The sequence below is a fragment of the Loxodonta africana genome, chromosome 8 (assembly GCF_030014295.1).
Source record: "Loxodonta africana isolate mLoxAfr1 chromosome 8, mLoxAfr1.hap2, whole genome shotgun sequence".
Lineage (NCBI taxonomy): Eukaryota > Metazoa > Chordata > Mammalia > Proboscidea > Elephantidae > Loxodonta > Loxodonta africana.
The window spans coordinates 84,277,628-84,289,435 of record NC_087349.1 but is presented as its reverse complement, the minus strand read 5'-3'; the positions used below and the strand labels follow the sequence as shown (position 1 = coordinate 84,289,435).

At 35.4% G+C, this 11,808-nt stretch overlaps 1 protein-coding gene across 1 annotated transcript in view; it reads right to left on the bottom strand.

The window, feature by feature from the left end:
* Positions 1-3,489: 3,489 nt before the first annotated feature.
* The window catches only part of CCDC126 (coiled-coil domain containing 126), a 47,418-nt gene continuing 39,099 nt past the window's right edge, over positions 3,490-11,808 (bottom strand). Inside the window, exon 3 of the mRNA XM_003407079.4 lies at positions 3,490-5,272. Within this exon, the coding sequence (XP_003407127.1) occupies positions 5,088-5,272 (185 nt within the window). The 3' untranslated portion in view covers positions 3,490-5,087. The remainder of the gene's footprint in view (positions 5,273-11,808) is intronic.

Genomic DNA, 11,808 nt, shown 5'->3' with positions numbered 1-11,808 from the left:
AGGCACTGAGTCAGAAATCACATATTTGCCAAAAGTCATATTGCTAACACAATCAAAGTTAAGAACCAAATTTTCTCAACCTCAACTCCAAAAATCTAGGGTATTTTAAAACAATCAACTTCAAAATGATGTTTATTTTCTTTTTTGCAGAGAAAAAACTAGAATAAAAGGCTCATTAAACTTCTATTTAAATTATACCCTTCATCACAATATGTTCAGATGTTCATTAAACATTATATGAAAGATAAAAACATTTACCTCAAAATTGAACGTATCGGTAGGTTGCTGTGAGTCAGATTCAATTCAATGGCAACAGATCCTTTTGGCACTGGTTAAGAGCTCGGCTGCTAACCAAAAGGTCAGCCGTTGGAATCCACCAGCTGCTCCTTGGAAACCCTATGGAGCAGTTCTACTCTGCCCTATAGGGTCACTATATATCAGAATTGACTTGACCACAATGGGTTTTTTTGTGTGTGGTTTAATGTTATGTAAAAATTCCCAGATACCACTGGTTCAAAATATTCCCTTTGGCCCAAGCCTTGATCTCACATCTACCACCTTCCTACGTTTTAAAGACTCCACAGAACCAGTTTATTTCTTTGACTGACAAATCAGTTGATATTAAAGAAAGGGTAGATGGGTGGAAAGAAAGTTAAATGAAAATACTGATTTGTTCAAATAAAGGACACTGCTACCAACACTTAGTAGTAGTGTGGAGTTACGCTTGACCTACTAAGGACTCCATGGAAGTCCTAAGCTCACTCTGAAAGATACCACCATTGGTAAAATATAACAAACATTTTTTTTTAAATCTTTATGCCTTAACTTCTTACTTAAATATCCACTCATATTTATTCATTTGGAGTCCCTGAGTGGTGCAAATGGTTAACATGCTCAGCTGCTAACTGAAAGATTGGAGGTCCTAGTCCACCCAGAGGGACCTCAAAAGAAAGGCCTGAAAATCTAATTATGAAAAATCTGCCACTGAAAAAACTCTGTGGAGCACTGTTGTACTCTGACACACATAGGGTCAGCTGAGTTGAAATTGATTCAGTGGCAACTGGTTTGGTTTATTGGTTCATCTAAGCCAAAAGGTTTAAAATTATAAACTTAATTGATCAAGCATGAATTTGACCAATAATCAACCCTCTCTCAGTTTTCTTACCCAATTAGGGATTAGCCATTGTACATTTTATTCTCAGTCTTGCCTTACTCTGCAAAATGCTTCTAGCCTGCTGGACATGATATAAAAATAAAGTCTGAGGATGATCACCTATTTTGGCTTTTCTATGTCCTTATATTTCTATGCAAGTGGAGACATTTTACCATTTTGTCTCCCCCATATGGGTATTAATCACACCATATTATGTTACTCTCCAGCATTCAAAAAAACGACAGCACAGGATAATGCAAAGAGGACAAGCTTTAGATTTGCCCCACATCTAGGTCTAAATCTTTTACCTGCAACCTAAATGCCTAATAATTGAGTGAAAGAATATATCAGTTGTGATACAGTCACACAACAAAACAGCCATGAAAGTTATATACTGACTTAAGAGGCTCATGATACATTGTACAAAAAAAATTGTATGCCATGAGTTTTTACAAATATATGTATAGATGTACAAACTAAAAATATAGAGTGGCTTAGTAATTCATTCTTTTAACAAATATTTATTGGGCATCTACTATGTTCCAGGCACAGTTGCAGAGGCCCAGTTTGTATCAGTGAACAAAACAAAGTCCCTGCCTCCATAGAGCTTAGGTTCTATGAAGCATCGGGGGAAAAAAAGAGAAATTGACAATTTAATGTTAAGTATACGAGAACTGGAAACCCTGGTGGCATAGTGGTTAAGTGCTACAGCTGCTAACCAAGTGGTCAGCGGTTCAAATCTGCCAGGCACTCCTTGGAAACACTGTGGGGCAGTTCTACTCTGTTCTATAGGGTCGCTATGAGTCGGAATCAATTCGACGGCAGTGGGTTTGGTTTTTTGGTTATATGAGAACTGTTAATAAAAAGGATAAGAAAAGTATTAGGCATGCTATGGTTGACAGGTAGTCAGAAACAACTGCCCTTAAGAAGGAACATCTGAGCAAAAACTTAAACGACGTAAGGGAGGGAACCATGAAGTTACGAGGGGGTGAGAGTTGTAGGTAGAAACTACCGAGTTTGCACATGCTGAGGCAAAAGCAAGCTTGGTATGCTCTAGGAAGAGAAAGTCTATAAGTGAAGAGGAATTGGGAAGGAGGAAAGCGGTAAGAGATGAGGTCAGGGAGGCACGAGGAGCAAAGTAGGCCTTGAAGGCCATGGTGAGAATTCTGGATTTTATTCTAGGTGGAATGGAAAGTCAATAGAAAGTGCAGCCAGGGGAAATCAGCTTCACATTTATATACTAAAATGTCACAGCAGTTATCCCTTGGTAGAAATATTTCAGATCACCTCCCTCCCATTTTGCTTCTCTGTATTCATTCCCATATTCCTTCTCTCTCTCTAGTTCTCAAGCTTGCTCTTACCATTCCGCCAAATTAAGGTTTTCAAGAATTACCCAAGGCTACTTCGATTAACTCATTTTTTTGACTGTTTCATTATATCATGCCCCCTTTACAGGTAGACACTTTTCTTAAAAAAGGGAAAATAATGAAGGCATATTGACAGTTCTTCAGCTCAAAAGTGTTTGATTAAAAACAGAACACTGTTTGCAATTAAACCAAATCTGCAAGTCAGAGGTTTCTGTGTAAGCTGCTAACATGTAATTCTCACACTTCAGGCTTCTGAGACATAATTAGATAAGATGAAACAGATTCTGTAAGTTCAAAAGAAGGAATAATAGACTGTCCGTAAAAATGCAGACTTGAGCCTCTGTAGCCTACCTCACTCCAGAGTCATGGTCATAAACACTTCTTGAAGACTGAGACCCAAGTTATCATTAACTACCAGAAACAATGTTTAAATTACTTTTTAATCAGTGTAGTGCTTAAGGTACACCTAAAGATATTCTGATATAAATTTTAAAGTGTTTAGTACCTTTAATAATGCCTCTGTGCTAATGTCCCCATTAACCAAGATTATCTGAAGATATAAATTCTAAGGCTTGACTTTTAAAAATCAACAGTAAACTTTAACTAAAGGATAAAAACCTAGGAACCACCTCCAATCACAATCCTCATACTTGTTCTCATTTATCCCTAGATTCAGACTCACCCATCCTGGCCTTCTTATCAAATGAGGCACTACTAGGTAACCTTCAATTTTTCTCTTTTGAAAAAGTTGTCTGAATGCAAGATGTTAATAGGAGAAACAATGTGTAGCTGGAAACTTACATTCTGTACAATTTTTCTGTAAACCTGAAACTGCTCTAAAAAATAAATTTTTAAAAAAATTATCTGGAGTTTACAGAACAAAATCCCAAAGTATCTAAGATTCCTTTTAATCATTTACCATTTGTTACATACACAACCACATTTAAAGAAAAAAGCTTATGATGACACTTTGTAAGTAGAAATGATACATTTTATTTTATCCCTGAAAATAAAAAACGAAGATATCCACAACTAATAACAGAGACTGAACAATTATTCTAAATTTGACTTGGCAACAGTATATACTTCATTTCTTCACATAAAGGTAGAATGTAGAGGAAGGAGTTTGGAAAACTACCTTTCAATAAAACAATATTTTTTCATATTTATTTTAATAAAATATTATAATTATTGCTACTACATGTAGAAACATTTTAATAATGAACAATACATGTCTAAAACTAAATTCAATACAGTCTAAATCTAAAAGCTAGCTGCACTTAAGCAGTTATCACAGAGAATAAATACCATGAAATATAGGGCACCATTATGGTAATTACATTTGCTACAAGGGAAATTTAAATAAAATTATACTTTGCTTTATATTAGAATTACTCAAAATTAGGATCTCTTGTGCTATATACAATCACTGTTTTCCTGAAAAGATAGTCTATCTTCATAATTTAAATTATACTTTAAATGTTCTTAATTATTTTTCAGTGGTCATTATATAAAATGAGCATCTAAGGTGTTACATAAATACAAAATTTCATAAAATGGGATATCATATAATGTTAACATTTTCCAAGCAATTTAATACAGCACAAATACCTTTATTAGATACAACTGGCTAAAGTCCTCAAGAGTTCCAGTCTCTCAAATACCTTAGTTCACCTCCCTCCAACATAATAAAAGCAAAAATAACCCAGATATGGAAATAATGTGCTTCCCTTATAGTACAGACACTCAAAGGGTTAAACTTTTAAATTAAAATTCATGTATGTGAAAAATCAGGACTTAATATTTTTAATCTCATCATAAAAATCTGTTATTCCTTAGGATATATGTAAGAAAGTATTAACTGTGAGATAATTTTTTCTTATTAAGTTGCCCTGATTTTAGAATAGGTTACGGACAGTGGCAGCTACCCATTTCAGGATTATACTCCTACAAATGTAGTTTTAAAAAATATACAATAATTAACCTTCAGTTATTCTGAAAGATAGTGCAAATGAAGACATTCTTTGGGTCACAATTTCAAAACATTATCTTCAACATTATACTTCCTTTCTTTGCTCATAATCTGAGTAACAAAATATAGTAGTGGAAGTAAGCACATTTTTCTGATAGCTTTTTAATCTAATAGTTACATTATCGAGAACAAATGACGGAATGATTCAATGAGAGTATTCTCTACTTGTCTGAAAAACAAGTTTTATTTTAAATAAATACAGAAATGAATCCATGTCTTTCAGTGTTGTTTCAGTTTGACCTGAAACACAAAAGATTTATACAAAGATCACCTACCTGCTTACTACATCAACCATGTTACCAAATTCCGTTTAAAGATATAATACAGCACTGAACAGACCTGCCTGAAAGCAAACTAATAACTTTTAAAATTTTATATACAGAATTAGAGTTCCATGAATCCAGCATACTCTTTGAAAATGCATAGAACTTTTATTGTAAATTATTACTCTGTCCCCTAACCAGCGATTAAAAAGCTTTTCTGCCACAGGATATAATCCATGGTGGATGTACCAGCACAAGGTGATCTTCAGCTGCTATCTAATGCTCCCTGATGCGTTTATCCTCTTATTTGTGGTTACTGGCACCAAATTCCCACTAGTACCACTGGTAGTGTTGGTTGCTGAGCCATTCACAACAATATAGTTGACTCGGTTCTCCAGCTTCACCAAGCGTTGTAAAATGTCATCCAAAAGGACGGCAATTGTTCTTTTCAGATCCGCTAAGGGAAAAAAATCAGAATAAACCACATTAGATGCTGATAAAGCACTGAATTTTTTTTTTTAAATAGCTTAAGGAAGAAAGGTGAACAATTATTGAGTCATTTGAGAGAAAATATACTAGAAAGAATGCACTCATATCACAAATAGGTAAAACTGAATTATTTTAATCAATTACATCACATCCGGAGCTTCCTAAAAGGAATTTTAGAGTTACAAATATGTGGAAAATCTCACTTTTCTACTGCAATGCAAAATGAAAGATGACTTCAAGCTTGGTTCAAAATGTTAGTCCTTCTATAAGGAATCCACTTACCTTGAGTTTCTTAAGCAAAAGAAGACTATGGACTAGGCAGGTAAGATGTGAGCCAGGCTAAAAAAAAAAAAAAATTTTTTTTTTTTTTTTTCTTAAGATTCAAAGAAATGCAGAAACAAGAAACCTGGGACTGCCACAGCTGAAGTGTGGGAGAAGCCTAAGGTCCACGACAAGTGCCAGGAAGCACACTAGTAGTACTTCTGACATAAATTTTTTCCAGAGAAAGATGGGGGAAAATCATATCTTCTAGCATCTTTGGAGGGAGCCCTGTTCGCACAGTGATTAGATGCTCGGCTGCTAACCAAAAGGCCAGTGGTTTGAACCCACCAGCCGCTCGGCAGAAGAAAGATGTGGCAGTCTGCTTCTGTAAAGATTACAGCCTTGGAAACCCTATGGGACAATTCTACTGTCCTATAAGGTCACACTATGACTCAGAATCAACTTGATGTCAGTGGGTTTGGTTTTTTGGTTTTTAGCATGTTTGGGAGGTTAAGAGGTTTCTGTAGAACTGACCTGACAAGAATGAAATTATGGATCTCTTCCTTTGAATTTTTAATTTTCTTTTTTCAGGTTTCCCAAAGGCACCTAGTACCTACTAGGTACTCAATAAGTAGTAACTAGTATAATTGTTTTTTGTTGATCCTGGAACAAAAATACAGCCTAAGCCCTAATCTGGGATCACCAGGGGAAAGTTCATCTAATATCAACTGATAAAAATTTACTGATGATTCTGGTTTTTTCTATTATTTAAGATCATAAAGGAGTAAAGGTGAAAGTAGAGGTGGTGGTGGAGGGTGGTCAGGAAGAGCCTATCAAAAAATCAAACAAAAAATGTGAGTGTAATACAAAGTTAGGGAAAAACTCCAAGTGGAGGAAGTCTAGTTGTGAAAATATAAGACTTTCCAAGCAGTTTAACTTTTGGCATCTGGATATATGATGTTTACCATATACTTCCCCACCCCCCATAAATGTGAAAGGAAACCCTGGTGGCCTAGTGGTTAAGTGCTAGGGCTGCTAACCTAAAGGTCAGCAGTTCGGATTCGCCAGGCGCTCCTTGGAAACTCTAAGGGGCAGTTCTACTCTGTCCTATAGGGTCGCTATGAGTCGGAATTGACTTGACAGCAGTGGGTTTTTTTGTTTGTTTGTTTGTTTATAGGTGTGAAAATTTTCAAAATAAATGACTGGAGAGAGGAGACTTTTTTTATTAAGACCTTTCAATCAAGAGTTGTAACACTAAAAAGAAAAAAATTTTTTTTCTTCTTTTTAGTGTACTTGGTAAATAGGAGAAAAGTATATGTATTTCAGAATCCTTTAGCAAGCCTAAAAGATAAATACTCGATCTCTGTTTTTGCCCTGGCAGTCATCTCCTTCACAGTATTTGAAGCGGAAGCAACCTAGGCCAAAGAAGGTAGAGAAAATCGACAGAAGGGCTTGCTAGAATGTTAACATGAAATACAGCTATCCCCCCAGAAAGTGTGACACCAAGCTTTTGTGTGAAAAGAATTATAAAGGTATAGTCTAATCATTGATTAGAGTTGGCTATTAAAGGAAAAGTTGGGTTTAATGAAAATCAACTATATGATAAGTTTACTTTAACAATGTTCTAGATTATCATTATATACAGTGCTCCTTTCAAATTTTCTAAAAACTATCAGCTTAATAAAATATTACAAAAGAGATAACTACCTTGCTCTATGTATGACACAAAACTGGTTAGTGGAAAAACCAGAATAAGAACTCCGGTTTCCTGAACTTGAAATTCTTTCAAATACACCAAAATGCCGACTTTACTCTAGATTCACAATTTTGTTTATATTTCATGGGACTATATATTTATGGGAATTATATGTCTACATTATATGGAAGTCCATAATAGTTCCCCGTGAAGCGCTGTCACTGATGGTACTAGTAACAGGAACTCCCTTCCCCACATGGGCCCTTTCTAAACCCAGTGGGCCCTCTCTAGAAGTCCTAAAAGCAATGTGAAAGTAGAGATGGTGTCATATCCAACCTTTCAGTGTCAGCTTACCTAGCTTAGTGCTATACCACATAGTAGGCACTCAACAAATTCTTCATATAAACATTTGCTGAATTTCTAATTCATGTGTTTGGTAAGAGGTATCGTTGTTGAGACTGATGGAAATAAAACCATTTAAAACTGCCCTATTTCTGCTCTAACTTTCTCTGTTCTAGAAGAAATAAAATATTTCAGTTTAAGGAAGACAAAATAGGGTGGGGGAGATTATTATAAAGGCACACAAGAACATAATTACTATCAAAACAGGATTTCTATCACCTAGCCAGATTAATTCACAGTACATAAAAATCTAAAGGAGGATATAATGCTAATAAGATACTAAGGACATTGGCTATATAAAGACTCTAACCATACTAAGTATAATCAGGGAACTGTGAGGCACAGTAGGAAGCCACTACCCTCCCTATGCCTATGGAACAGAGGGAGAAAGCAGTGATATTACCAGAATCCAAGTTTAGCGTCACCTGTTAGAAAACAGAACCAAGGCATACTTGTCTGGCAGAAGCTAGTGCTACAAAGGCAACAAGTGCACTGCCAAACACACCACCTGGCATTTCCCTTCCTCCTTCATCCCAAACTCAGCCAGTGATTCCCACTGGGTGGACCCAGGCAGAAGCCAGCTGATTTGGCAACTTGGAAAATACAGCCTGCTGGGATCACTTTCCGTAAGATGCAAAACAGAACAGGCAAAGGGTTAAGGATTAAATCTGAGAGCAAACAAGCACAGGACCAGCACAAACAGCAAGTACATGTGTCCTTGTTGGATCCCATACTTAATACTTCTGTCTTGACTTGTCTTTTATTTACATCTAAATATTATTTTATTATTTGTACTCTCAATGTGAGCTGCCTTAAATTCTTTGTGTAAGAAGACAGATGTAAACATGTATCTTAAAAAAGGAATAAAACAATAGTAAAATGCAAAACAACTAATGAAAATAAAACACAGATGTGTTTAATGTACATTGTATAAGTCAAAAACTTTTACTTATTATTTTTTCAAATTCAAATTGATTTTATACCACTAAATATTAGCTTAATAGTACAAAGAAGAAAGCTTGGAAGTCATTTCTTGATTATCAAAGTGAATTACCCACTGTAAAATTTTATTACCAAGCTAGCAATAAAACAAGAATGCTTCTTTTTAAAAAAACACACTAAATATCATAGCAGAGGACATTGTTAGTTAGGTGAAACTGCTTTCAAAAACCTCAATTCTATGACTAAGTGTACATTGTTTAATTGTTTTACATTTTTAATACAGCTACCATCTCTTGTTGAGTGCTGAATAAATGATGCCATTCAACAAATATTTTATTACTTCCCTACTTAAGACTGCCAGGCACATTGTTTAGACCTCATGAGTGATTCAAGATATGTTCTCATCAAACTTTAAATACAAATTAAATGCATAGAAACATAAAACAAACCTAAATGTTCTTAAGTGAAAGCAAAAATACTAGATAATGAATTTTATTAAATGATATTAATCACCATAAACAAGCTACTTTTTAAATAACCACATCAAAATCACTTCTAATTTGAATCCTGAGATCTGGTTCCCTTTAACATATCTACAATACAGGAAAGACTCATTTTACAGGTTTAGTTTAGAGTTGCGTGTCTTGTAAAGAAACTTTTTCAGACACTTATTGTCATGGATTGAATTCTGTCCCCCCAAAATATGTGTTGACTTAGTTAGGCCGGATTCCCAGTATTGTGTGGTTGTCCTCCATTTTGTGATTGTAATTTTATGTTAAAGATGATTAGGGTGGGACTGTAACACCACCCTTACCCAGGTCACGTCCCTGATTCAATGTAAAGAGAATTTCCCTGGGGTGTGGCCTGCACCACCTTTTCTCTCTTGAGAGATAAAAAGGGAAGCTAGCAGTGAGGCATGACTTCATACCACCAAGAAAGCAGCTCCAGGAGCAGAGCACGTCCTTTGTGCCCCGGTCCCTGTGCAGAAAAGCTCCTAGTCTGGGGGAAGGTTGATGAGAATGCTGAGAGAGAGAGAAAGCCTTCCCCTGGAGCTGATGCCCTGAGTTTGGCTTGTAGCCTACTTTATTATGAGGAAATAAACTTCTCTTTGTTAAAAGCTATCTGCTTGTGGTATCTCTAACAGCACTAGATGACTAACGCACCTGTAGATTTACATGCGGTTGTAAGAAACCATACAGAAATGCCTATACCCTTTATTCACTTTCCCCAAATGGTAACAATCTTGCAAAACTATATATATACACACATATCACAACCAGAATACTGACATTGATGCAGTCAAGATACAGACTATTTTCATCACAAGGACCCCTCATGTTGCCCTTTTATAGAAACACCCACTTCCCTCCCATCAGCCTATTAATATGGGGGATTACACTGATTTTCAAATACTGAATCAGCCTCCCATCACTGGAATAAACGCTATGGGATCTTGGTGAATAATTCTTTTGTATGTTGCTGACTTGTATTTGCTAATATTTTCTTAAGGATTTTCACCTATATTCATGAGGGATATGTCCTATAGTTTTTATTTCTTGTACTGTCTTTTTCTGGTTTTAGAATCAGGGTAATACTAACTTCATAAAATGAACTGAGAAATATTCCCTTCTCTTCTGTTTTCTGGAACAGACTGTGGAATTGATGTTAATTCTTTAAAATTCTTAAAGAATTCTCCAGTGAAACCATCTGAGCCCGGAGATTTTGGGCAGAGCTTTTAAACTATGAATTCAACTTCCCTAATAAACACACAGCTATTCGAATTATCTATTTCATACTGGGTAAATTGTGGTAGTTTGTGTTTTTCAAGGAAGTGGTCCATTTCATCTAAGTTATTAAATTTATACATGTAGAAATGTTCCTTTTGCTGTCTGCAGGGTCTGCACTGATACCCGCTTTTTTATTCCTGATACTGGTTAATTTTCATTGTCAAGTCTTGTTGAGTTTAGGTGATTGTTTTTGATCCTTTAAAGGACAAGCTCTTTGCTTCATTGATTTTCTCTACTGTTTTCAGTTTCACTGATATCTCTTCTTTTCCATTTCCTTCCTTCTGCTTCCTTTGGGTATATTTTGATCTTCATTTTTAGGTTCTTGAGGTGCGAGTTTGGATTATGTGTTTGACGCTACCATCTTTTCTAATATATGCATTTAGTGCTCTAGATTTCCCTCTCAGCACTCCGTTGGCTGTGTCCCACCATTTTTGATATATTGTTTTTGTCATTTTCACTCAGTTCAATATATTTTTTTATTTCCCTAAAGGCTTCCTCTTTGACCCATAAATTATTTAGAAGCATGCTATTTAGTTTTCATGTATTTGGAGATTTTTCTCTTATCTGCTATTGATTTCTGGTTTGTGGTTGAAGAACACACCCTGTATCATTTCAATTCTTTCAAATTTGTTGAGGTTTTTTTATAGCCCAGGATATATATATCTTGGTAACTGTTTAACAGGACCTTGAAAAACATGTGTATTCTCTTGTTGGGTGGAGAGCTGTATATACGTAAATTAGATCCTGTTGTGTTCTTCTGATCTTCTATAGCCTGAAGTCTGGTAGTTCTATTTGTTGCTGAAAGGGAAGTGTTGAAGTCCACAACTGTAATTGTAAGTTTGTCTATTTCTCCTTTCAGTTCTACCAGTTTTTGCTTCACATATTTTTCCAGCTCTGTTGTTTGGTAGATAACACATCTACCAAATAAGTACCAATAAGTATTTCTTCTGGGTAGAATGACCCTTTCATGATTATAGAATGTCCTTCTTTGACTCTGGTAGTTTTCTTTGCTCTGAATCTATTCTATCTAATGTTAATGGAACCACTCCTGCTTTTCTTGGCTTAATGTCTGCATGATATATCTTTTCCCATCCTTTAACTTCCAGCCAGCCTATAGCATTATACTTGAAGTCAATTTCTATAGACAGCACATAATTTTAATCCAGTCTGTGAATCTCTTTTAATTGGTATATTTACGTCCTTTACATTTAAAGTAATTCTTATATATTAGGACTTAAGTTGGTCATTTTACTTTTTGTTTTCTATTTGCTCTGTTTTTCATTTAACTTACCACATTCTACTGGTACCATCATTTCATCAGTCTGAGGGAAGTACAGAAACCTTACATCCCTTAACCATCCTTTACCCCATGGCATTTATAATTGCTTTAAATATTTCCTCTACATACATTTAAAA